The 26756-nt window shown below is 41.6% G+C and overlaps 2 protein-coding genes across 8 annotated transcripts in view; one reads left to right on the top strand and one right to left on the bottom strand.

Moving 5' to 3' along the window:
• osbp2 (oxysterol binding protein 2) overlaps window positions 1–24390 on the bottom strand; it is a 125591-nt gene extending 101201 nt beyond the window's left edge. Inside the window, exons 1-6 of one of the 6 annotated variants that reach the window (XM_012968645.3) lie at window positions 24007–24390; window positions 20252–20307; window positions 17471–17567; window positions 16973–17133; window positions 15276–15386; window positions 14201–14363 (exon numbers count right to left, since the gene is read on the bottom strand). In XM_012968645.3, the coding sequence (XP_012824099.1) occupies window positions 14201–14205 (5 nt within the window). In that variant the 5' untranslated portion in view covers window positions 14206–14363; window positions 15276–15386; window positions 16973–17133; ... (1 more) ...; window positions 20252–20307; window positions 24007–24390. Of the gene's footprint in view, window positions 1–6273; window positions 6671–14200; window positions 14364–15275; window positions 15387–16972; window positions 17134–17470; window positions 17568–20251; window positions 20308–24006 lie in introns of those variants that run through there. The other 5 variants (XM_012968653.3, XM_031892872.1, XM_031892875.1 and 2 more) reach the window with 5 other exon arrangements.
• dusp18 (dual specificity phosphatase 18) lies at window positions 6681–11566 on the top strand. Of its 2 annotated transcripts, none has more exons than XM_002931705.5 (2): window positions 6681–6775; window positions 10869–11566. In XM_002931705.5, the coding sequence occupies exon 2, from the start codon at window positions 10905–10907 to the stop codon at window positions 11466–11468; it is 564 nt and encodes a 187-aa protein (XP_002931751.1). In that variant the 5' UTR covers window positions 6681–6775; window positions 10869–10904; the 3' UTR covers window positions 11469–11566. The 2 variants fall into 2 exon arrangements, with proteins under 2 accessions (XP_002931751.1, XP_017946129.1); XM_018090640.2 differs by lacking the exon at window positions 6681–6775 and adding an exon at window positions 9024–10291.
• Window positions 24391–26756: the final 2366 nt, after the last annotated feature.

Here is a 26756-nt window from a genome sequence, read left to right as displayed (position 1 = left end):
ACCATTTAGGTAAAAAAAATAATAATCCGATCGTTTGGCCCTGGGGCCAGACGATCGGATTATGTGGGCGGCAATGGGGCAGTCGGATCGGGGACCGCATCAACGAGCCGATGCGGTCCCCGATCCGACCAGATTTTCTAACCTGGCCGATCGAGATCTGGCCAATTTCAGGCCAGATATCGGTCGGCCAGGCCGCTCTACTCTCCCCATACACGGGCCGATTAGCTGCCGAATCGGTCCAAGGGACCGATATCGGCAGCTATAGTCGGCCTGTGTATGGCCACCTTTAGTCCCACAGTCCCTTCTGCAAACCCTAAGTAAGTGTTAAGTGTGTTACATAACATTCTGTATCCTGAGACAATCAACAATTTAACAAATTGCCTTTATGTGTAGATCAGCAGATGTGTGCTGCCAACTTCTGCATTGTGTTTGGTTGATCTATTGTGCGCCTGTAGCTACTGTGCAAAGCTCCATTGTATTCTAGGTATGCAGCATAACATTTACAGCCAGCATTGAAAGGCCTCACAAAAATACATTTTCACTAAATGCCATACAACCTGAAAAGTACTTTTCTTTACTGTGCCAGAGGTAGTGCTGGGCGGTATGACCAAAAATTTATATCACGGTATTTTTTTTATTATATCGGTATCACGGTATTTGACGGTATTTTTTTTTCCCAATGCATGATTAGGTGACCACCCCAAACACCCCCCCCCAACCCCAAACACCCCCCCATCCAACCCCAAACACCCCCCCATCCCCTTCACATAAATATAACTTACTGGCCAGGCAGCCGCAGGCACCCCCGACAGCTCACAGAGCCTCCTGGCAATTTTTCTTACTATTTCCGGGTTGCGCGCGTGACGTCAGCGCGCACGTAACGTCAGCGCGCACAACCCGGAAATAGTAAGAAAAATTGCCAGGAGGCGCCCACACCGGTATGCCGGTAAGTTAAAAATTTTTATCATTTTTTAAAAAAAAAAAACGGTGTTCGGTATATACCGGTATACCGCCCAGCACTAGCCAGAGGTGTGGTATAACTGCAAATGTCTGAACAAATACAATTCTGGAGACATAATTACATTTTATACCAAATAAATCTAATGATTTATTTGGTATAAAATGTAATTCTGTCTTCGAAGATAAAAACAGACTTAAATGACTTCACCTTAAAAAAGACTCTTAGGGGCTGATTTACCAATCCACGAATCCGAATCTGAATGAGAAAAATTCGGATTGGAAAACGAACATTTTGCGACTTTTTCGTATTTTTTTGTGATTTTTTCATCGCCGTTACGACTTTTTCGTAAATTGTCGCGACTTTTTTGTAACCGTTACGACTTGCGCGAATTGTCGCGACTTTCTCATTGCCATTATAAATTTCGTGAATTGTCGCAACTTTTTCATAGTCATTATGGCGTTCGTGAATTGTCGCGACTTTTTCATAGCCATTATGACGTTCGTGAATTGTCACGACTTTTGCATAGCCATTACGACTTTTGCGAATTGTCGCGACTTTTTCGTATTAAGCGCTCGAAAAATTTGTGACAATTCGCAAAATACCGATCATTACAAAAAAAACACATTCGGACGCTTTTCAGGCGTTCGTGGTTTATAAATGTGCCCCTTAGTATGATGTAGACAGTGAAATTCTGGGGCAATGCCCTACTGGTCTTATTAGTATTATTAATATTAAATATGTCTTTTTAGCCAGCGTTTCTGGGGTCATTGATCCTAACAGTCTGAGGCTTGACTTTATTTCTATTTTAAAGTTGTATCAATTATGTTTCTATTCAGACTTAAATCCTCAAGGAATAAAAACATATTTACCTGTAAATGGTCTTAAAATAACACTCTCTGCATCATCCAACATACACACAAAATAACTTACAATTTAAAAAAAACTGCTGCTAACAATCTTGTTTGAAAAAAATTGCTCTGACACTAAGGGGCTGATTTACTAACCCACGAATCCGACCCGAATTGGAAAAGTTCCGACTTGAAAACGAACATTTTGCGACTTTTTCGTATGTTTTGCGATTTTTTCGTATTCTGTACGAATTTTTCGTTACCAATACGATTTTTGCGTAAAAACGCGAGTTTTTCGTATCCATTACGAAAGTTGCGTAAAAAGTTGCGCATTTTGCGTAGCGTTAAAACTTACGCGAAAAGTTGCGCATTTTTCGTAGCGTTAAAACTTAACGCTACGAAAAATGCGCAACTTTTCGCGTAAGTTTTAACGCTACGCAAAATGCGCAACTTTTTACGCAACTTTCGTAATGGATAGGAAAACTCGCGTTTTTACGCAAAAATCGTATTGGATCCGAAAAATTCGTAAAGAATCCGAAAAAATCGCAAAACATACGAAAAAATCGCAAAGTACCGATCATTACGAAAAAAACGCAATCGGACTCCATTCGACCCGTTCGTGGGTAAGTAAATCAGCCCCTAAGATAGCCGCAGAAATACAATTATATATCTGAAACAGCAGATGTAAGAAACACTGGATCCTCATATAAAGTATAAATGCTCATAAATAATTATATTTGTGCCCTAGGGTATAATGCTACAGTCTCAAACTTCACTGAATTGTATTCTGATCCTTTACTGCACTTTCCTATGTTCATGTAAACTGATCTTTTTACTCTTTTTGTACCTTATAAATGTGATTTTATCAGTAGTTGTACAGTTGCTTTACCTGGTATCAAGCTGGCATTAACCAGCTCTCTTACTAATATAGCTTGCTCTGTCGCAGTATATCTATGTCCTTGTATCAGACGTCTCAGTGTTCCCACCAATGAATGCTCAGCACAGTTTTTACTTAAAGTGATATCGACAATGAAAAACTACTCTTCAAAACATGGATGTGCACTAAAAGGTAAACGGAAAAACTATCAACATGGCCTTTAGGTAAGTAATTGTTACCTTAAGTTCCTAAACCTGACTGTTTTGCCAACCTGACTGTCCCTTCTCAGCCTGTCAGTTATAGCTTCTAATGCTAACAAACTTCTGCTACACAAATATGGCAGCCTCCTCATAGAGGAACATAAGGGATCAGATAGGTAATATTAAAGGATGTTTTAAGGGGTGGCTCACCTTTAATGTTTATGTGAAATATGGTGGAAGCACATACAAAATAAAACAAAATAATAATACAAACAATAGTGCAGATCGTTTCTATAAAAAATAAACCCCTGGCGTATTGCATAATCAATATTGAAGTACAAACTGCCAGGGCTGTGGAGTCGGTAGATAAATTCTCCGACTCCGACTCCTCAGTTTCTGATACTTCCGACTCCGACTCCTCTGTTTTTAATATGCTAATGTATTTTATACATTCATACAGTCAATGAAAAGCATGCTTCATGGTCACTCAACGTGTTTGTTTATGCACTGCGTGCATTGGGCTTTATTCTTATAGCAGAGAAGTAATTAATTATGAATTGGGACATTTAAACTTGCTTTATTTTTTTTTTTTATTCCCATTAAAATTTAGTAGGAGTCGGAGTCAGTTCATTTTTTGCCGACTCCGACTCCAGGTACCCAAAATTGCCTCCGACTCCTCGACTCCGACTCCACAGCCCTGCAAACTGCAGGTGGTACCCAACACCCACGTAGTTTGGTAAGAATGCTCGCTTATCAGACCCAACTGTAACAATGCCAAACATCAATCAGTCATCAAACCAAATACTGTGGGATCAAATGGACTCCTCTTCAAATAAGTGGAAAAAGAGAAGGGATACAATAGTGTAACACCATTTATTACAATAAAAAGTTAAAACAACATTGGCTACTCACAAGCATACGTTGTTAGATAGGCATATCAGAGTAAAATCCCAATAGCAGACTCATGTGTTTGAGCTTGACACATTTCTCGTGGTACCGCCTCGAGCAAATGGAAAGGTTCACCTTAATTTTTATTATGTTATAGAATGGTTAATTCTAAAAAAAACTTTTTAATTAGTCTTTATTATTTGTTTTTCATAGTTTCTGAATTATTTGCCTTCTACTTCTATCTCTTTGTAGCTTTCAAATGGGGGTCACTGACCCCAGCAGCTAAAAAACTATTGCTCTGTGAGGCTACAATTTTATTGTTATTGTTACTCTGTACAGCTTATTTTTCTATTCAGGTCCTCTCCTATTCATATATTAGTCTTTCATTCAAACCACACCCTGGTTGCTAAGGTAATTTGGATCCTAGCAACCAAATAGCATCTGAAACTTCAAGCTGGAATGCTGCTGAACAAAACCTGAAATAATTAAAAAACTACAAATAATAAAAAATAAAGACCAATTGCAAATTGCATATTACTCTCTACATCATACTACAAGTTAACTCAAAGGTGGACAACCCCTTTAAGGCAAAATTATAAATTGCATGCAAAGACAATGTTATAACAGTTATAAAAAAAGGGTTTAATTTCTGTTAGTTTTATTACCAAATCATGTGAAGATTTGGGACTTTTTTTAGAAAACTCAAATAGTAGGGCTTTGCTGATTTGTAATACATTTAAGTGCAATCAGTCTGCAATCAGCAGAGCTCAGTAACTTGCATTTATTAGAAGTGACCCTAAATTTGATCATGATCCGATACACTGCACTGTCAGCACCCCATAACCTTCAGTGCTATTTTACTTTGATCCGGTACACTGCACTGTCAGCACCCCATAACCTTCAGTGCTATTCTACTTGTAGCACCAGTAAGAATATGCCTTAAGTGTAATTAGAGAGCTCTTAGCCCACATATTGCAACTTTTCATCTAACGTTAAACTGCAAATATCAGCATTCCTTGACTTAAAGGAACAGTAACATCAAAAAACAAAGTATAAAAGTAACTACAGTATAATGTACTAATGCCCTGCAATGGTGAAACTGGTGTGTTTGCCTCAGAAAGACTACTATAGTTTATATAAACAAATCTACTGTGTAGCCACGGGGGCAGCCATTTAAAGGAGAAAAGGCACAGGCCACTTGGCAGATAAGATTGTATACTACTGTATTCTACAGAGCTTATCTGTTATCTGCTATGTAACCTGTGCCTTTTCTCCTTTTTACCAGCTTGAATGGCTGCCCCCTTGGCTACACAGCAGCTTAGTTATATAAACTATATCAATGTTTCTGTGGCAAACACACAACTTTTACCAGTGCAGGGCAAAAGTACATTATATTTTAATTACTTCAAAGCTCTTTCATTTTCGGTGGTACTGTTCCTTTAGCTGAGCTGTAAAGTGACATTTTTTAACCTGTAATTGGCCCTGTTATTTAAAATCTGATACAGTATTAGTTCTTTAATGAATCTTGAGTAGAAAATGTTATTCCTAGACTTAAAATTTGTTTGTGATCAAAAATACCCTGGCTCAAAATTATAATAATATAAATATAATCGAATGAATTAAATTGTTGCTCTTTAATAGCTACTTAGCCTGCAAAGAAAACAATATATAGCAGATTTGAATTTACCCACAAAATACAAGTAGATACAGGCCTTCAGGTATAACTTGGATCACTGAGCCTGGGTGCAGCCCATATATCAATAAGTATACAAAAAGAAGAAAGATCTGCCCTTGACGGGATGTATAAATATAACTATTTTTATTGTTTCATTTGGTGGTCAACACCAAACACTGGTCCTTGCAATGTTTTCAAGTTTTTATATCCTGGGAAGTGCAGATCTCACCAACTGTATATGTCCAATGAAGGTCAGTAAAAATATTGCATAACATTTGTTGAAGGGCGATACTAGCCCATTCCAAACAAAAGTCTTTATTGTTGTAGTGCAAATCCTGAGAGTGTGGTGCTTTGTTAGCGTGTGTATACATTTATTATTATTACATTAATACAATCCAGAATCCGCTCCTTAGCACGGAAGACCCAGAGAAACTAAAAAGAAAAATAAAGCCTGTAACTCTTCACAACGTCTGAGAATATTTGAAGTGTAACCATGGGATCCTCCAGACGCCCAACTCCATAAGCATCTCTGCAACTATACCGAGCTCCGCCCCCTATCCCCTACAGATTCAGTCACCTTCCCTGTTCCCTTCCAGGCACAGAATGCTCTCTCACCTGCAACACCTGCGCCCACCCCTGTCCCCCAATAATCCCCTCATCCACACGCACTATCAGCGCCCCTTTGTATTTGCAGTGCAAATGTACCTGCCCTATTAACCCCGTATATGGAAGCATCGTCAGTTGTTCAGCATCAGTGATCCTTGCCATTTCACACAGTAATACCCCACAGGACATTGGTACTACGGTGCCAAAGAATCACTCACCTGTAATAGGAAAGCAGCCCGTTGCTTAACACAAACCAGCGCCTCTGATAACCCTTTAGGTAGTTGGTCCATTTAAATAGCCAACCTTTGTAGGTGTCCTGCCCGGGGGAAGCTGGAGTCCCAGGGGTGACAGCGCTGGAGCTGCTCATGACTGCAGCCCCGGGACGTGCCGTACAATGTTGCGGACACGAAAGACAAGGCACAGCGGACAGTAGGGACACTAGCCCGCCCGAACCAGGAGCGCCTGCTCTCCCCATAGACCAACATTGAAGGGGTGTGGCAAGATGACAGGACACGCCCATTCATCCACGTGATTCTGACAGCTCCAGCTTCAAAACAAACACGCACCACGTGATAGAAGTTAGCGTCGTGGGACGCTGTGCAGGTCACATGACGAGGCGCGGACTTTAGACGTAAGAGAAAAGGTCCTAGTATAGACTATTTTATTAGCGTTTATAGGCAGTGGCGGGTCCTGTGCGCCCTTCAGCTTAAACGTGGGCAGGTAAAGTAGTCACTTCACAAACTGTCTTTTCAAGTATGCTGTGCTCCTGATATCCGCCTCTGTGCGAGCTACTGACGTATTTCTGTGCCAGTGCCATGTACTTATGAGGCCATTGAGAATAGTGTCTTGCCTTAATACTCTAGAGATTGATTTTAAAATAGGTTATCGTGTCAGTTTTGATGGGATGGCATATTAGGTTAACAGTTGCTAGATAAGCAGTATAAATGTATTATGTTTTATATAGTAAATATTGCCTTTTTACATCTTCTCCCTTATGTTTTGTGATGGGCTGTGTGCTCCCTCAGCATCACCTGACAGGAAATAATGCAACTGTAACAGGAAGAAGTGTGAGAGTAAAAGCCAGAGCTTTTTCCATTATTGGCTGATGTGGCCTAGCATGTATGTGTGTCCTTGGTTTGTTTGTGTGCACTGTGAATAGTACAATCTTAGGGGTGGCTCTTAAGGCCCCCATACACGGGCCGATAGAAGCTGCAGATATCGATCCCTTGGACTGACTCGGCAGCTTATCGGCCCCTGTAGGGGCAGAAACGAGGGGCCTGGCCGACCGATATCTGGCCTGAAATTGGCCAGATATCGATCGGCCAGGTTAGAAAATTCAGTCGGATCGGGGACCATATCGGCTCGTTGATGCGGTCCGTGAACCAACTGCCCCATTGCTGCTGTTAGAATTCAATCAAATTCGCCTACATGTTACCCGATATCCCCACCCGTAGGTGGGGATATCGGGTAAAGATCCGCTCGCTTGGCGACATCGCCAAGCGAGCGGATCTGCCCGTGTATGGCCAGCTTTAGTTCTTTAAACGGCAATTTTCTATTTAGGATTGTTCAGTAAAACATACTACTATTAAGATATATATTTATAAAAGTTGTTGATTTAGATGGAGATGTGTTTTACATATGTATTGTTTCATAGGCAGATTTTCAATAAGGCTAACTTCTCTGTTTCTGCACTGCTCTGGAACCTTTAACATCGGGAAAATCTTCTTGCAAGCTCTGGTTCTGTTGTAATCAGCTGTGCTCTGATTGGATCTTTCTTCTTCTCCAATCAAAGCACAGCTCTCTTGACAGACAGTAAAATTACATAGTAACATAGGTTGAAAAAAAGACATGCGTCCATCAAGTTCAACCATAATGCCTATATATAACCTAACTGCTAGTTGACCCAGAGAAAGGCAAAAAAACCCATCTGAAGCCTCTCTAATTTGCTGCAGAGGGGGAAAAAATCCTTCCTGGCTCCAAGATTGGACCAGTCCCTGGATGAACTTGTACTAAGAGCTATCTCCCATAACCCTGTATTCCCTCACTTGCTAAAAAGCCATCCAGCACCTTCTTGAAGCAATATAATGTGTCAGCCAGCACAACTGATTCAAAAAGAAAATTCCACAACTTCACAGCTCTCACAGTATAAAATCCCTCCGAATATTTAAACAGAACCTCCCTTCTTCTAAACGGAGTGGGTGATTGACCGATCAAGACACAGATGTAGGCAGGGCTGGATAGATATTAGAAACTGAAGGCACTGCAGAATTGAAGACTTATAAGAAGGATCTAGAGTAGGGGTGTCAAACTCAATCACATAAGGGGGCCAAAATCTAAAACACAGGCTAAGTCGCGGGCCAAATTTTTTATTAATATTCTTAGTAAGATACTAAGGGGTATATTTATCACAATGTGTAAAAAGTGGAGTAAGACATTACCGGTGATGTGGCTCATAGCAGCCAATAGATGCTTTGATACTGTTGAAATCTGATTACTCTTGGTTGCCTTGGGCAACATTACTGGTAATGCTTCACTCCACTTTTTACACAGCATGATAAATATACCCCTTAGTCTTAGTTACTATGTGAGGAAAATGGAAATTGATCAGGCTGGATGGTCAGACACACTCACCAAGGGCCACATAAAACAGCCAGGTGGGCTGGATTTGGCCCCCGTGCCTTGTGTTTGACATATATGATCTAGAGACTGAAAACTTTACCTAAGATCCTCACCAACTCTGAACTTTTGCTGCAAATTTCATCCCACTCCCACGGGTACTATAATATATATTTTCTAAAGCAGGCATCCTCAAACTATGGCCCACCCCCCCATTGGAATTTACCCAGCCCCCACTATGATCTAAAGCGAGGACACAGGGGGGAGCCAGAGGATGCAGAACAAAGCAGCGGGGAGCAGGCCATAGTAGAAGGACACGGGGGGGGGAGGACTTTAGTCCGGCCCCCCAACAGTCTGAGGGACCATGAACTGGACCCCTGTTCTAAAGGCTGAACTAACTGAAATGAAATAGGTTTTTGACACTTGGCATCTATACTATTGTAAGCACCCTTTCCCCCTGAAAAAGCTAATTGTGCTTTTATATTTTTTTTGCATTTTTTTTTTCTTTTGTCAGTGTTTGGCATAGCTGTAATGTTGTGTTTCAGTACCAGTGTTATAGTGCGAGGGCCTGAATATTTGGCATCAGTACCCACTGCATATAATGTGCTGGTTTTGTAAATATAGACTGCATTTCACTGTATATAATGTGCCTGAGATGTCAATACCCACTGCATTTCTAGCTATAAAACTAACTAAAACATATTTAAGATAACTAAAAACAAACACAGATGAATTGGAGTACCCCTCACAGAAGCGCAGGTATATACTTTAACATCCTAAACATTTTAGGGTGAAAAAGGTTATAGTTTATCTTCTGCATACAGCCATAGCAGATGATGTATCTAGGTATGCAGGGCACTAGGTGTGTGGCACTGCAGTGCAAGACTGTGCAGTGCACTGCACTGAATATGTAGTACACCATGTATCTAGTGTCAAAGCATGAAAAACAAGGGTAACAAGTCCGAATATACAACACATGAAGTGTGCTGTTGCCAGAGTATGCAGTGAACTGCATTGAGTATATGTTATTGGGTGTGCAATGTCTGAGGACGCAGCACACCATATATGCAGTGCTAGAGTATGCTGTTTGAGTGCCCAGTGAGAGTAAGTAGTGCTGGGGTATGCAATATTTATAGGTAGATGATGCAATGTATGCATTGGTAAAAATATACAGTATGCAATATTCACTGCACACTTCCAATGCCTGAGTTTCTGATGTGAGTATGCAGTACTAGTGCAACCATTGCAGTGACAGATTATTGCAGTTCAATTAGTGTGAAGTTCAGTGCAAGCATTCAGGGCCAGATTATCCAGTGCATGCATGCAGTGGAAGTTATGCAGTGCAAGCATGCAGTGCCAATGTATGCCGTGCCAAAGTGTGTCAGGAGCATGCATCCAGTGTGCACTATGCAGGGTGAGCATCCACTATCAATTTGATTGTATGCAGTGCACTGAGTATGTATAGATTGGCAAAGTGGGCATGCAGTGACAGTTAATCCAGCTCTATTGTGTGCAGTTCAAGGAAATGCAGTGGGAGTATCCAGTGTATGAATATGGGTGCCAGAAAATGTTGAGAGTATACACTGCCAGAGTAAGGCGAGACCGCCTTCAGTGTCTAAAGTAAGTGTACCACCACACTCCAGAGTGTACTCCACAGCATAAGTGTGCATGGAATCAGTGTGCAGTGCCAAATTATATCCAGTTTCAGTGTGTACTGAATTTATTGCCAACACCCAGTGTCCGTGTGCAGAAAACTCGCATTCAGTGCTAGAGTATGTACTGTCCAGTTTATGTGTGTAGTGCCAGCAACCAGTGTATGCAGTGAACTGGCCATGTATGTGGTGCTGACTTATCAAGTTCCAGTGTGTCATGCCAAAGAACTCAGTGAGGGCATACATTGTATGAGTATGCTGTGTTATCAGCCAGTGTCTAAGTATGCAGTACACTGAGTTTGCAGTGCTAACACCCAGTGTTTGAGTATGCAGTGGGCTGGGCATATCTACAGTGCTAAGTTACCCAGTTCTATTGTTTGCTTTGCCAGAGAATGCAGTGAAAGCATCCATTGTATGAGCATGCAGTGCCATTGTACAAGGGAGTGTGTGTGGTGCATTCTGGATAACAAGTCTCATACCTGTACTTGTATTTAGGTTTCAAGGAGAGATATAATGTTCATATGACTATTTTTTTCCATTTTCAGATATTTGTGCATGTAAACAAATGTTCCAGATATGACATGGAAGAGGGACCATGCAGTTTATCTAGCAGCAAGAGATCCTTCCTTTCTGGACTGAACAGTATAAGTGAAGGTCTGTACCTTGCGAGTGCAAAGGCAGCCAGAAATCGAACTTTACTTGCCACACATTGTATCACTTGCGTTATAAATGTCTCTCTAGAAATTGATAAAAATGAATCTCCTGAACTCGAATATGTGCACATTCCTGTACCAGACACTCCTGACACTTGCCTTTTACAGTATTTTGATGACATAGCAGACAAAATCCACAATATAAAGGTTAGTGGCGGAAGCACACTGCTCCACTGTGTAGCAGGTATCAGTAGGTCACCTACACTGTGCCTTGCCTACCTGATGAAATACCATAGTCTATCCCTTCTAGCAGCACATGCTCGGGTGAAAATGTGCAGACCTATCATCCGGCCCAATTTAGGCTTTTGGAAACAACTCATGAGCTATGAAATGACCTTGTTTGGGAAGAATACTATTACCATTATTGACTCACCTGTTGGACCCATTCCAGACATTTATGAGAAAGAAACAAAAAACTTAGTTCCCTTTTAAAATGCCTTAAAATATAGTATTAGCTATAGCAGACTAAGCACTTTCATCAACTTTTTCTACCAGATGTAAGCACAAAATAAACCAAAAAAACCCCAGAACATTTGATTTTTGTTTTTGTTCATATCGGTTTTAAATTTAAAGGGGTGAATTCTCTAATGTTTATAGATTAAATGGATCAAGAAAACAGTGATCAGAGACAATCTACTACCCAGAGGTGCAGTTTGTGACTGCTGCATACTATGGAGTATTATATAAAGAAATGTTTGTGCAGTATTATAGGTTTATTAACAGACTTATAACTGGCACTGAAATATTGATCTTAGAAGGGGCCCTATTGTTTGCTCTTTCTTGTATAGTTACATAGGGTTGAAAAAACACCAGAGTCCAGCAAGTTCAACCCTTCCAAGTACACCCAGCACACACAAACCTATACTGACCTATCTATACACTCACATACATAAACTATATATACCAACATCAATACTAACTGTAGATTTTAATATCACAATAGCCTTGGACACTATGCTTGTTCAAGAACTCATCCAGGCCCCTCTTAAAGGCATTAACAGAATCTGCCATGACAACATCATTAGGAAGGACATTCCCCGACCTCACTGCGATAAACCACTTACACTGTTACAAATGAAAGTTCCATTCCTCTAATCTAAAGGGGGGCCTCTGGTGTGCTGGTCATTTTTATGGGGAAAAATAACATCCCCTCTCTGTCTATAACCACTCTAATGTACTTGTACAGAGTAATCATGTCCCCTCGCAAGCTCCTTTTTTCCAGAGAAAACAACTGCAACCTTGACAGTCTAACCTCATAGTCTAACTCCTCCATCCCCTTTACCAGTTTAGTTGTCTCTGTACTCTCTCCAGCTCATTAATATCCTTCTTAAGGACTGGAGCCCAAACGTGCACTGCATACTCAAGGTGAGGCCTTACCAGAGACCTATAAAGAGGCAAAAGTGTTCATCCCTTGAGTGAATGCCCTTTTTTATACAAGACAAGACTTTGCACTTGTCAACATTGAACCTCATTTTCCATTTTGCTGCTCAGTTTTCCAATTTTATCAAATCGCTCTGCAAAGTGGCAGCATCCTGCATGGAACTTATAGTTTTGCACAATTTAGTATCATCAGCAAAAATAGAAACAGTACCTTCTATGCCCAAAGGACTAGGGACTCACCCCTGCGGTACTCCACTTACACTGGCCCAATTAGAAAAAGTTCCATTTACCACCACTCTTTGTAATCTATCCTTCAGACGGGTTTCAACCCAATAACAAAAATTATGTTCTAGGCCAATATTCCTCAATTTTATCATTAACTTTCTGTGAGGTACTGTATCAAATGCTTTAGCATTTAGAAGGAAAGGTAAAAACTAAGTAAACTTTATCAGAAAGGTCTATGTAAATACAGCCATAAGCACTTACGGAAACGCTGCACTGAGCCCTCTATCAAAAGAAACACGTGATTTCTTGTCTCTTTTTTTTTTTCCTGTGCCGGAGTCTCCTGCTCCCCCCTCCAATAAGAATGCTAAGAACTACCTCCCTTAGGAATGTGTGATCTGAGCTATACAGCAAGAAGCTTCCTCATAGTCTTACAAACTGCATGTACTGGGGGTCTTGGTCTTGATTCAGAAGTGTGGCATTATGGGAATTTTGTTTACAGAGCTCAGCTGGTTTTTTTTCCCTATGAGGCCTCTGATCATCTAAACAGGCAGAATATGGGGAGACTTAAGGGCACTATTGAGAGAACTGAAGGTATGCCTGCAGCTTGAGATAAACTCTTTATTAGCCTTTCCTTCTACTTTAAGTAGATGACATCCACTGGTTCTTGCTCACCTCTTCATAAAAGGCAATGAAATTAGTCTGGCAAGATCTGTTACGCATAAAACCATGCTGGCACAAACTTATAGTATTGTGATTTGCAATGTATTCAAGGATGCTTTATTATCCCTTCCAAAGTTAGTTGCAGTCATTGCATGAATATATTCCATTTATTAAAGGTACTTGCTTTTTGCACTTTGCATTGCACTTGTGCATGATTTGCAGGATGAAGGCAGCAGTGCCTAGTGTGTTTATTGACACTGGGAAACTCTGGAACTAACTCCTGGGTTCCCATAGCAGCCTGCATCAAAGGATACAGCACACTTGCACCCAAAGAATCAGCTGCAGATGTTATTTTGACACCAAACACTGGAAATGTGCCTCTTGTTGTCCAGAGAACTTGAAGGTGGTATCAGGTGGCATCAGTAGTCGCAATATATTTGCTTCTAAAAGTTTAGTGTGTGATATACAGTAGAAGATCCTGTATATGACACAATATACACAAGGGGCTAGTCCCTGGTTTGCAACTGCCTTTTGAGTCTGGGTACCTTGCTTTTTTTTTATTTTGATGCCAAGTGACAGATATCTGAAGGTTTTCAGGCAACTGCTTTCACCTGTACATCTTCTGTTTAAAATGAGACTGCTCTCTGGTTGCTAGAGTGACCACATGGTTGCCTTACACTGGTCCAGGACTGTTCCCATGCACAGTAAAATAACACTGGAATTCTGTGCATGTTGTGTAGTAGCACTGAAAGTAACATATAGAAAGGCCAATTGCAATAGAGATAATTTAAAGGAAATACATTTTTTAAATACCTTGTTGGTCGGAATACAATCCGATTTTTTTTTTTTTTTTTTTTAGTTTTACATATTTTTCAATAAATTACAGAGTCTCTACTCACGTCATGGTATCTCATTCTTTTGTTGTGTGCAGAAAGAACAGAAACTGTGACAAGATAAAACTGGTAGCTCTAAATCTACACAGTTCAGCCAAAAGTTGGCACAGCTTGAATGATAAGGTTGCCCCTTGTGCATCTGCAAACTGTCTGCAGGCTCTTTTATAATCTGAAAAGCAAATAGAAAATATGGAGAATTTTCAATGTCTCATGAATACAGATTCATAAAATGCTCCAGCATGTCAAGCATAAATAGCAATCCTATCTATTGTACATGGTCACCTCACCACCACTGTTCCCTCTAAGCTGTGCGCGTGTGCGCGCGCACACGACTTTCCGAACCCGCGCACACAAATTAAAATAGCGCGCACAAAAATTAAATTTTTGTAACTTGATTTAGACAAACTGAAAGACCTGCGCAAAAATGCCCATAACTGAACTCCAACAAACATTCTGTAGCGCACAAAAATTTAATCTTGCTTTAAAATGCGCACGGATTATATTTTTTGCGCGCACAGCCTATAAAAAATTAGAGGGAAAGTTGCTCACCACCACAGACTACTGTTCTGCATTAAATAAATGTAAGCAACATGACAGCCGTCACTAATTTTGTAAAAAAAAAAAAAAAAAATATATATATATATAGGCATATATTCAGCTAAGGGATTGTCTGTGCAAACAACAGTTATCAGTACTGTCTGTTTTGTAGCAGCAAAAAGTAGCTCCCTGTGTCAGTGCACTTATGGGTACTGTCACATGGGCATATTGTCAGCCTGCAGATAAGCGCGAGCTGACAATACGCCCGTACGCTTAAAAAAAAATCTTCTTGTTGTGCCTACACCTGGAAGCATTGAATCGGCTAGACTTGAAAGCTGGAAAGAGTGAGAAGTTAAGTAATTGAAAAAAAACTATAAAAAATGAAGACTAATTGAAAGGTTGCTAAGAATTGGCCATTCTATAACATACTTAAAGGTGACCTGCCCCTCCTAACACTGTTCATAAATATTGTATTGTTTTTCTTTAGAGCTCATTTAAACACGGAAGATGAAATGTAAAAACAGAATTTAGTTCACAAGTTTACCTGCTCTTCATTCGGCCTTTCTAGTAAGCAAATACCACAACACCTCCTAAGGCAAGGGGCTGTTTCCGAATGGCGTGTGGCAGTGGTGCAATTCAAAACCAATGGCGAGGGCTGTTAGAATAAGAGAAATGCAATAAATAAATGTCAAATGATTGTTTTCTATTGCAGAAACAGCATTTTATCTTTTTCCCCCCTTTATAAGTACCGTATATACTCGAGTATAAGCTGAATTTTTCAGGACCAAAAATGTGCTGAAAAAGTCACCCTCTGCTTATACTCGATTTGGGTGAAATACACACAGTTTTTGAGAAAAGTCTGAACTGCACAAGCCCCCTGCCAGCGATTGCGATTACCATTCCTGCTCCCGCCAGTCTACCTAACAGTGCGCTCTTCTGCACACCTGGGCGGAAGTGACATCACGTGCCCCCTGCTTGCTTGCTTCCTATCCTGGGACCCCCTGCCAGCAATTCCCATTCACGCCAGCCCCACTAATAGTGCATCATTTTGAAAATGATTAATCAGTGACCTTTGTGTGTGTGTGTGTGTGTGTGTGGGCAAGTTTGAAGCAAAGACAATTAGACAGCTGAATTATTATTACTAGATAGGCTTAAAGTTATGGTGACATTTAATGAGCTCTGGGGACAAAATAAATCATTTTCACTACATTCCAGTGTGCCTAGATTCCATTGTGAAAATAAACATAAAATACATATAGAAAGCAAAGGTTTAGATCAGCGCTATTGATAAGGAATTGTTTGCCTGACTATTATTAAATTAAGGTTTAGTAAAGCAACTTATTATTTTATTCTTTCATTTGAAATTAAAAATCAAATGAAGCTGGTTTCAAACTCAAGGTTGTGTCGAGCAGAAGAGAGCAATAACAGTATTGCAAGTAGGGAATTTTGTGTTGATGAAAAACAAGTGAAAATGAAGGCTGGCTTGGAAGAGATTCCAAAGGCTAAAAAAGCTTGACGTGGTTTAATGACTTCTTATGGAGCGCTAGAGACTGAATTGCATGAATGGGTCATGGCGTGTCGTCAAAATGGTTACTGCGTAACACACATGGCAATTTGCTTACGTGCCCTTCAAATGGCTAAGGATGACAAATATAAAGCACCAGGCATTGAAAATTTTGCTGCGTCAGCAGGATGGTGTACCCACTTCATGAATAGGTTTGGCCTATGTTTGTGACAAAGAACAAAGATTTCACAGAAGTTGCCACAAGACCTTGAAGAAAAAGTGATTTAATTCCAATCATTCATCATAAAACAAAGAAGTATTCATAATTATGACCTGGGAGATATTGGGAATATGGATGTGACCCCTATGACTTTTGATCTTCCAAGCAACAGAACTGTGGCAAGTATGGGAGACTATTTTCCTCAGAACCACAGGAAATGGAAAAAAAAACATTTCACAGTCATTCTGTCATGTTTGGCTAATGGAACTAAGCTGCGACCTGTCATTTTTTTTTAAAAGAAAGACCTTGTCTATAAAGATCAAATTCCCACCATGAATTACAGTGCGCCCACATGTTAAAGGCTGGATGGATGAAGATGACTGGAAGTTTTTCCAGTTTTCTTAGGTAAAATTAGGTACCTCAGATTATATTTGGATCGGCTTATACTCGAGTATATATGGTACTTAACATTCTGTGCACCATCCAAATTACAAATGAAGTTGATTATGGAGATTACCAGCTTTTGAAGCATACAGGGACACATGGAGAGAAAGGCTTGCAGATTATTCCAGGTTAAATCAATATCTCGAAACATGATTTGAAGTCCATCAGGCTCTATATTATGCATGGCCATTCCGCCTTCCATTCTCTTTGACACTTTATACACTTCCAGAACCCCTGCAATATACATCATTATCAAATGACATGCACAAAAGCAGCTCAAACTGCATGGTAGCTAAGTAATACATAAGTGGCTTAATATAATAATGGCCTCCTCAGTGCAGGATAAAGGAACAGTAACACAAAATATATAAATATATATAAAGTATATGTATCAAAGTAATTAAAATATAATGTAGTGTTGCCTAAGGGCAGTGGCACATGGGGAGATCAGTCACCTCTTAAAGTTGCCCAGGAGAGACTTTTTTCCACCCCTGGTAATGTTGGGGGCACTGCTGCCTGAGAGTGCCCTTGCTATCAGTTTTATCATTAGCAGGAAGAAATGTGTTGTGACCTGAAATGTAGTCTGTTCCGCGAGCAGAAAGCAGCACTTCACTGCACACTGATGGCTGGCTGATACTGCACAGGATATCATTGGCCTTCTTTATTACCTTTATATTGGCAAAGAAAAAGCAGCCATCAATTCAGTTTTATGTTACTGCACAAGGGAATTTCTCTGTTAGGTCTCATTATTGTATACAATTTACAGGAGTTCCCTCTGAATCTGCTACTTTATGAAATGAATTAAACCAGAGTGGTTCCCATACTTTGCACACAACGACAATTCTATGTGGTGCTGCTGTTCTCTGCAAGCACCAGAGCATTAAAAAATTCCCTGTATGCCACAGTTCTCAGTACTGGAGAATTGTACAGTATATTGTTGCATGGCTACCTCCAGACACTTATACAGGTATAGGAACCCTAAACTGGAAACCTGTTATCAAGAAACCTCCCAAGTCTATCAAGTATATGGGGCAGGTTTATTATTTCAGAGAAAAAGGAAATCATCTTTAGAATTAGACTTATTTGCTTAAAATGGAGGCTATGGAGTTGCAGTTACCGCACTTTCATAAAGATACTTGCGTCAAAATGCACTCCTTGCATTTCCAAATGGTTGTATGCAGCACCACTCGGTGCTTCCTGCCTTCTGTTTTCAATTGAGCACTGCTGTGGCTATTGGAGCAGGGGAACCCTAGGGCTACCATCACCTCCTGATTTGCTACAACATGTGTGTGCACTTTGCGGTAATTTTGTAAAATTGGACGGAATTGCAGTTGGAACAGTGCAATTGTGCCAAATGCATTGCCCCCTTTCAACTGCAATGACACTGGGTAAAAACAACTGGGTAAAAACAACTGGGTAAAAACATTGAAATGTGGGAAAAAAACATGGTAATTATAATTATGTTTAAAATTGACGTACATGTGCTCTCTAATCTAAATATATTACTACTCTATAGTCAGCCTTCCACAAAGCAACATAAGGGATAACAGTAATGTTAGCTGGTAGCATCCTTGGACTTTTTAGCAATTGTTTGTGTAAAACAACTTCCCAGCTTCCAATGTATTTGAATATAGCATATATATATATATATATATATATATATATATATATATATATATATATAATACGTAGATAAACGGAGAGGAACGGCACTCACAGGGAATTTTCACACCAAGGACATCGATAAGCTTGTAGAAAAGTGAGGTTCTTTATTAGTCCGACGTTTCAGTTCCTTCAGGAACTTTCATCAGGGACAACAGTATTGCAGTGCATAGTGAACGTTTTTTAAACCCAAAAGGGCGCCAAAAGTGGTTGCTAAGCAACAATCAACAAACAACATTCAAGTGAATGGGTTACAAAACAAACATACAACAAGAAAAAAAAAGAAAAGACAACAAGGGATCCCCGAGCCTAGGTTGATGGGATGGGCAGGGTGGGGATGGGTATATTGCATAACACACACTCATTTCCAGAGCGCACTGAGCCAGCCCTCTTATTTATGCTGTCATGTCAGCGCTATGCTGCGTGTAGGCATGCTAGCGCCAAAGATTCCAGTCCCTATATGGATCACGTACATATTGCGGCAGTATTGGGTTTTACATACCCGTCCGTGTCCTAGTGCCTGCCACTCTGCTAGGCTGTCGCGTCTTCCCAATCCTTCCGACTCGTGTATTGCGGTTGCTAGGCAACCCACCAGAGGTGAGCGGACTCGGCAGTCCCTCATGCGTCGGCTATACCATAAGTGTTAGGAGTCAAGTGGCCACATATTAATCTTAGCCCAGGGCAGTTTTCTGACCTCACGGTCCTCATACAGAGGGCCAGAGGTCAGTATCTGTCCTATATCCAGCTATGTGGTTCTCTCGAGATGCTAACCTCAGGTGGGGTATATACAAATTGGTAATGCCCTTTGCATAGCTCACTTGGGGGTTTAAAGCTTATTTGGGGAAAACCTAGCCCTACGCAGGGTATCTTGCTGCCGACAGGTAGAGAGGTCGCAGAGGCATAATTTATGGACCCGGATATAAGAGAGTGTCCCCACGCGGGGCGTCTATGTTAATGGGTAGTGAAGCCAAAGATCAGGGGAGCACACCTGCTACCCCCCAGTGTGTGTTGTAAGGGACCAGAACATGGCTAATTCTCTGGGAGAGAATCAGTTGGCACAAGCTGAAATAGTGTGTGATAATGCAGACGTTCAAAATGAACCCAGCTAAGAAGATACAGATATGTTACAATATGACAGGTGATGTTGCAGAAATCAGATATTGTTGAAGGTCATGCAACAGTATAACGACCAATGTAGCAAAATAAAACAAAATAAGACAGAACGATATAGCAAAAAGGGAACCAGTCCAAGTATATCAACAAGAGTCAGTGTGCACGGCATTGTGCAGTTTAAATAAAGCAACCCAGGGGTAATGTCTCATTGAGATACCATATCACGTGATCCTTTTTATAAACAGGTCACAAAAACCCTATAAAAAAATGAACACAAAAATGGTAGTGATATTAAAAAGTATATCCATAAAATTGCTGTAACACAAAAGGAAGGACCCGTGTACTGTCTGTTGTAGATTGCAGCTACTGTATGTGCAGTTACACTGGGAAGTGCAAGACAGTCACAAACTATTGGCAATTTACATGTAATTCATAGTACAAATAGGAGATATGTGAGTTTACATCAAACATGGAGTTTAAACATTTTAAGTACCCACCACTTTATAAACTTCAATCATTCAATATTTTATATCCAATAGCAAACAAAGCATATTGTTAATAACAAAGCCATAGTTACCCTGTGTATGTTCTTCAGGCACCTCTTTAGGTGAGTGATGTATGAATCCATCAGAACTAAAAACGAAAAGATGATATATAGAGTATATGATATAATCCGTATATTCCAATGTTGAGTGTTAAGCTGCCCATGTACATGTGAAGATCCACTTGTTTGCCAAGTTCGCCAAATGAGCGAATCTTTCACAGATATGCCTACCTTGAGGAAGGAATGAGTTGGCACGTGTATGGCCACCTTCAGAGCTAAATTAGATATGGTTAGCACAGCTTTCCTATAGAACTGGTCTTTTAAATTGTGACCAGTGGTCTATCTGTGCAGTGTTAGGTTTTTCTGTGGGTGCTCTTCTTTCTACCCATAATCCAAAAGCATACTGCAAGAAAACTAAACCACCAGCACCCCCCAACCGAATTACTGCCTGTTCCCCTAGCTAACCTGTGGCTCCATAGTGCCTAACAAACTGCTAAGCTGGGCATGTTGGTCGCCGCAATCTTTGGCTGTGTCACTTCCATTTCCAGCTTGGACACTGGTGATTGTCAAGCAAGCACACATGCACTAAAAGCTGACCCATGGACAGTCAACAACATCCAAGCTAGCAATGAAAGCTGACAGTACTACACATCTCTGCAGTTCAGGAGGTGCTATGGGGGAGGGCTAATTGTAAATACCAAGTAAATATACAGCCAATACTATAAAAAAAAAAAAAAAGATAAAGATTATGCACACCCGCAATATGATTATTGTGTTCTCTTTCCCACTGGCCTTTTCCAATTTCTCTTTGCAGTCACCACTGCAGGGAATAAAGTGGCAGGCAACACAAGGAATTAGTCCCATTCTGCATGATTGTCTCTTGGCAAATAATTGTTTCAGGTCCCTCTCCTATATTATTCTAACCCAATATCTTCCTGATACTACACTGCTGTTAAAGGATCAGGGACATTGAACTAGTGAAAATATTTTATTTAAATCAACAAACTTGTATCTGTTCATCCAGCACCTACAAATAAACTCAAATAAACTTGTTCACCTTTAAAGAGGACCTTAAGAAATTATTCCAATTTATTTTCTATTGTGCTTGTGATGCCCAGGCCCATCCACTGGCTACACAATTAGATGGTGAGAAGGTAGGGAGAATGTGAGTGCTGGAAGGAAAGTTGAAGTAATTGTCTGCCCTGCCTCTATGCCTAAGGCATAGGGGCGGGGCAGGCAGTATATGATTGACAGCTGTCATTTTTAAATGCATTTATAATGGGTATGGATGTGTTAATATAAAAATTAATTGAACTGCAGACTCGGCCCCAGGAATGAAGTATTTTTCTGAGAGAGGAAGTCAGATACCTTAAAGGAGAAGGAAAGGCAAAGTCACTTGGGGGTGCCAAAATGTTAGGCACCCCCAAGTGACTTTAATCGCTTACCTTGTACCCCGGGCTGGTGCCCCTGTTCGGAGAAAACAGCACCAGCCTGGGGTACCTGGAGCGCAGGGCATTCTGCTTCCCTTTCCGAAAATGCCTGCAGTCGGCGAATGCGCAGTTGAGTGAAAAGCCGACTTTTCTGTTAAAGTTCGTTTTTTTACCCTACTGCGCATGCGCGCGCAGGGAACCAGGAAGCGATCTCTGCTACCCCGGGCTCGTGCTGTTCTTTCCGAGCAGGGGCACCAGCCCGGGGTAAAAGGTAGGCGATTAAAGTCACTTGGGGGTGCCTAACATTTTGGCCCCCCCAAGTGACTTTGCCTTTCTTTCTCCTTTAAGAACACGTTTACAAAAAAGGAGACATGAAATCCTGTGTTTCTTTTGATAGAGGAGTCAGCGCAGCGTTTCTGTGAGTGTTTATGGCTGTATTTACATAGACCTTTCTAATAAAGCTTTCTTAGTTTTTACCTTTCCTACTTCTTTAAGCTTTTCTAAATAAGCTGAAGTTATGTACAGTGTATGTTACTATGTCAGCTCACACCCAAACCATATAAGCTGTATTTCAACCTCTATATGTGGAAACCCGTGTTCTCAGCCCAAACTCCTTATATACGCTGGAGGAAATCATCTCTGTTGCACTAACATACAATGATCCCAGGTGCATTGTCCAGTAAAATATAGAACTCAGGTGCCCCTTGATACACACAAAACTATACTACACATTCATTTTCAAGGTCGGCAGAAGTTCATGTACAGTGAACAAGCCAGGTTTTTAAACTATATTGGCAGAATAGGATATACTTATATATCTGGTTTGTATACCCCCCAACTGTCCCGATTTTCGCGGGACAGTCTCGATTTTTATGGCGCATCCCGCTGTCCCGGATAGTTCCATGAATGTCCCGCATTGTGGGACATTCATTGAACTATCCAGCACAGCTGGATGGGCTGGCTGGAGCCGGACGTTCAGGCTTCTCCTGCGGCTTTTCTCCTTCTGCCTCTCCTTGTGCAGCGCGACAGGCCCTTTTATAAGGTTGCGCCCCTGGGTACATGTGACGTCATTACGCACGGGCTCTAAGGATTGATAGCTGGAGGTAGCTAAAACACCTGCTGGGCCCAGCATGGCCTCAGGGGTCCTGGCTGCCTGAGGTGGCTAAGTTGATCCTGTCCCCTCGTTTATCTTTTTCGCATGAGAGGGGGCAAGGGGAGGCTGCATTGCTAGTGCCAGGGGCGTGCCAAGCCGATCGGGCGCCCTAGGAGACTTGCAGGGCGGTTCGCGATGCAATTTCATTGCCCCCACTGCGTAATGACAAGCGGCGGGGCAATGACTAAAGTGAGCGGACATGGGGTAGGCAGGAGAGGCTGCCTGGCACCCCCCAATCGTTGCGCCCTAGGCAGCTGCCTCTTCTGCCTACTCCTAGTTCCAGCCCTGGCTAGTGCAGAAAACACTATTTTGGTTCTTTAAGTTTCCAAGAGTGGCTTTTTGTCGCCCCTGTAACCTGCTGGGCGCTGCTGCCTGAGGCGAGTTTCTCAACCCACCTCATGGCAGCAGCACCCCTGGCTGGGCCTGACACTACATGCCAATGGGACCAGAGCAACCACTTGTACCTATAAATTACCAGCCTGCCACTCAGAGCTAAACCGGTACAACAGCCTGATATTACCTCATCATTTGTGAATATAGTACCAGCAAATTATGTAGTGTTACGTTAATTTATAATAGACAGGGATCTATACAATACTTTAACAAACAAGGATTTACAGCATAAGAATAATTAGACAGCCCTACAACAACATGAACATGTTTATCAGTAGGAACAAACTGTCAGGCTAGTCCGATAAGACTATATTTTAGTCATACACACGCACACTCTTATGGAATTCAGTCTGAAGGGCTCAAATCCACATCACCTGATCCACCAAATAGACCCTATACCCGCACTAATATGTTAACAAAGTATTCAATCCCAACTGAAAAGAATTTCTGTGCCTGATTCCTCCTAATCACACAAACCACGCCCCTAATCGCACACGCCACGCCCCCACAGGGCTTTCTGCACCTGGCCCTTCTGAGGATTGGTTCTGGTTCGACACGTTTGAATGGCGGGGTAATTAAGGGTTCGGGGGGAAATTACTGACATAGGGTGTCTGAGCGTGTAAATAAGTGTGAATCCTTGAGTGAGTAGATATGTATGATATTACATAGGTCCCAACACACACTCATTAGCCCCTGGTGGGAAGTACTGCTGCAGGGGAGCTGCGTCTGAAAGCCAGAACTGACCCTATATTGCATTCTCTAGTTCTTTGGCCTCCCCCGAAGTTACTGCGCTTGGTTAGGCAAATCCTTACCGGGTAAAGCTCTGCGGCCGCACCGGTAGTAGCGATTCTGCAGCACCCGAACTGATACTGGAACTGATCTAGGACGGTGGCTTTTCTATGTACAAAATGTGTGGAGTCAGCTCCGAGGCATGAACCTTGTGGTAAGAGAAGCGGAGGAAGGATTGCTGGGGAGGGGCAGTGACACGTTGCCTGAGGGGTGTTATTTGCCCCAGGGATTTCCTGATTGTCCCTGCCCTGTGCCTCCCCGACCTGTGCTCTTAGTGACAATATTGTTTAACTGAGAGACAGAAGAGCTGGACTGTAAAATCGCAACAATAACCTGTTAAAGTTGGTACCAGGGCCGGCCCTAGGCCAATTGCACCTATTGCTCCCAATCGGGCCCCGCACTCCATTGAAAAAGAAGTAGCTTTAACTCCCCCCTCTCTCCCTCCCTTCCACCCGCACGGACACCGTGCAGGTGGGAGAGAGGGAGGAGTTAAAGCTACTTCTTTTTCAATGGAGTGCGGGGGTATTTGTAGCTAGAAGTCCCTGGACATGCTTTTTTTTTTTTAAATAACTGAGCGGGGGATAAATGAGCCCCGGAGCAGCTGCAGGTAATGATTCAAGCTGTTGCTAAGATTATTTTGTATATAAACCAGCAGTCACGCTGCTTGTAATGTATTAAGTCCAAATGGCTGACATCTTTGCCTGAGAGCATCTTCTATATGTAAGCTTCTCGCCTTTACCATTTAATCATGTTCCCCAGCCGCACATTTGTTACATAACTGCAATAAGCTGGGGGACACAATGGGACCCGGACACTTTGTGGCCACAACAAATATTGTATGTGAAAACTAAGGCAGCATAAAGATTCCCCTGTACTAAGCACAATTCAGCAGGAACAGCCCCCTAAGTTTGCTCATAGCCTGTACAGAGAGATACCATAAAACTATGGCACATAGGGATTCCCTTGTACTAAGCACAATTCAGCAGGAACAGCCCCCTAAGTTTGCTCATAGCCTGTACAGAGAGATACCATAAAACTATGGCAGCATAGGGATTCCCCTGTACTAAGCACAATTCAGCAGGAACAGCCCCCTAAGTTTGCTCATAGCCTGTACAGAGCGATACCATAAAACTATGGCAGCATAGGGATTCCCCTGTACTAAGCACAATTCAGCAGGAACAGCCCCCTAAGTTTGCTCCATATGCTCCACATGAACGCTGCTCAGTGCTACTCTGTTCTGCTAGTGTTGGGTGAGTCTGGGAATGGGAGTACACTGAAGGGCAAATTGCATTCTTTCCATGGGCATGGCAAATGTCCCTATTTACATTTTTATATATATATTATTGAGTTGTGCCTGTATTAAGCACAATTCAGCAGGAACAGCCTAAAAAACTATAAAACTATGGCAACATAGGGAATCCTCTGCACTAAGCATAATTCACAATGTACTAAGGGGGCCCCGAAAAATGGTTCCAATTGAGCCCCTCAGTTGGTAAGACCGGCCCTGCCCAGTACCGCCACTATCTATATGCAGAGTGCGCAGTCTGCGCACCAACAGACCAAGTCATCGGCGGCGGCTCCTTCTCTCTTATGCTGCAGCGACAGGCCCTTTTATAAGGTTGCGCCCGTGCGTATGACGTCACACGTCAGCGACGAGGCGCAACCTTATAGAAGTGCCTGTTGTCGCGGCATAAGAGAGAAGGAGCTGCCGACGATGACTTGGTCTGTTGGGGGCACTGTGTGTGGGGGCTACTGTCTATGGGGGGTACTGTGTATGAGGCAATTGGGGGCACTGTGTGTGGGGGCTACTGTCTATGGGGGGTACTGTCTATGGGGCAATTGGGGCACTGTGTATGGGGGCACTTTCTATTGGGGGCACTGTTTATGGGGGCAATTGGGGCACTGTGGATGGGGGCACTTGTACTGTAATGTTTTTAATGCATCAGAAAGAGTCGGAGGTCGAGAATTGCATATAAAATATGTGTAAGAGAAGAGTAAAGGAAAGTGGTGAAATGAAGGAGGGCAAAAAGATCAGGGAAGGAAAAATATGTGTAAGTAGGAAAGAAAAGACAAGAATTAAGTAGGAGAGAAAAGAACTAGAAATCAGGAGAGGAAATCATTTAATTGTTGGAGGGGTTGAAAGGTAAGATTATTTTAGTATAAACAAGTGCATTATTTATATACAGTATATTCCCTTTTTAATAGTTGGGAAGGGGGCACAGGTTTCCAAGTTTTCCTAAGCTGTCAAAATGTCTCCTAGTTTTTGAGTGTTTATATTCTTACTCTGTGTAAGTTTGATATATGGAACTAAATAAAGATTAATAAGAAGAATAATCTTGCCAAGCTTATTTTCCATTTCTTTTCCCCTATTTTAGACCCCATTCCTGCAGGGGCAGCAAATAAATACTAGCTTTACAAATTACATGTGCTTTAGCTCCACAGATTTTGTTTCACCCAGAAACAAACCAGTTAGGTATGGTTTAAAAAATTTAAAGTACAGAAAGCATCTCCATGAGAACTTTTGCAAATTATTATCTGATGTATATAATATATACACCTTTCAGATGGCACAAGTGCAGGAATGGAACTCAGGAGTGCAGCACTGCAAATACTTTTTCTCTGTCACCTCCTCAATGATTGTTGCACAGAGAGAGGTTTTAATTCGATCTGCAGGAGACTTCTTCTATTAGACAGTCTTAAGGGGGTGGTTCCCGTTTATGTCAATTTTTAATATGTTATAGAATGTTTCAACTGGCCTTCCTTTTATATCTTT

Source organism: Xenopus tropicalis, chromosome 1 (genome assembly GCF_000004195.4).
Source record: "Xenopus tropicalis strain Nigerian chromosome 1, UCB_Xtro_10.0, whole genome shotgun sequence".
Taxonomy (NCBI): Eukaryota; Metazoa; Chordata; class Amphibia; order Anura; family Pipidae; genus Xenopus; species Xenopus tropicalis.
Note: the sequence above shows the minus strand (reverse complement) of the source record. Positions and strands in the feature narration are given on the sequence as shown.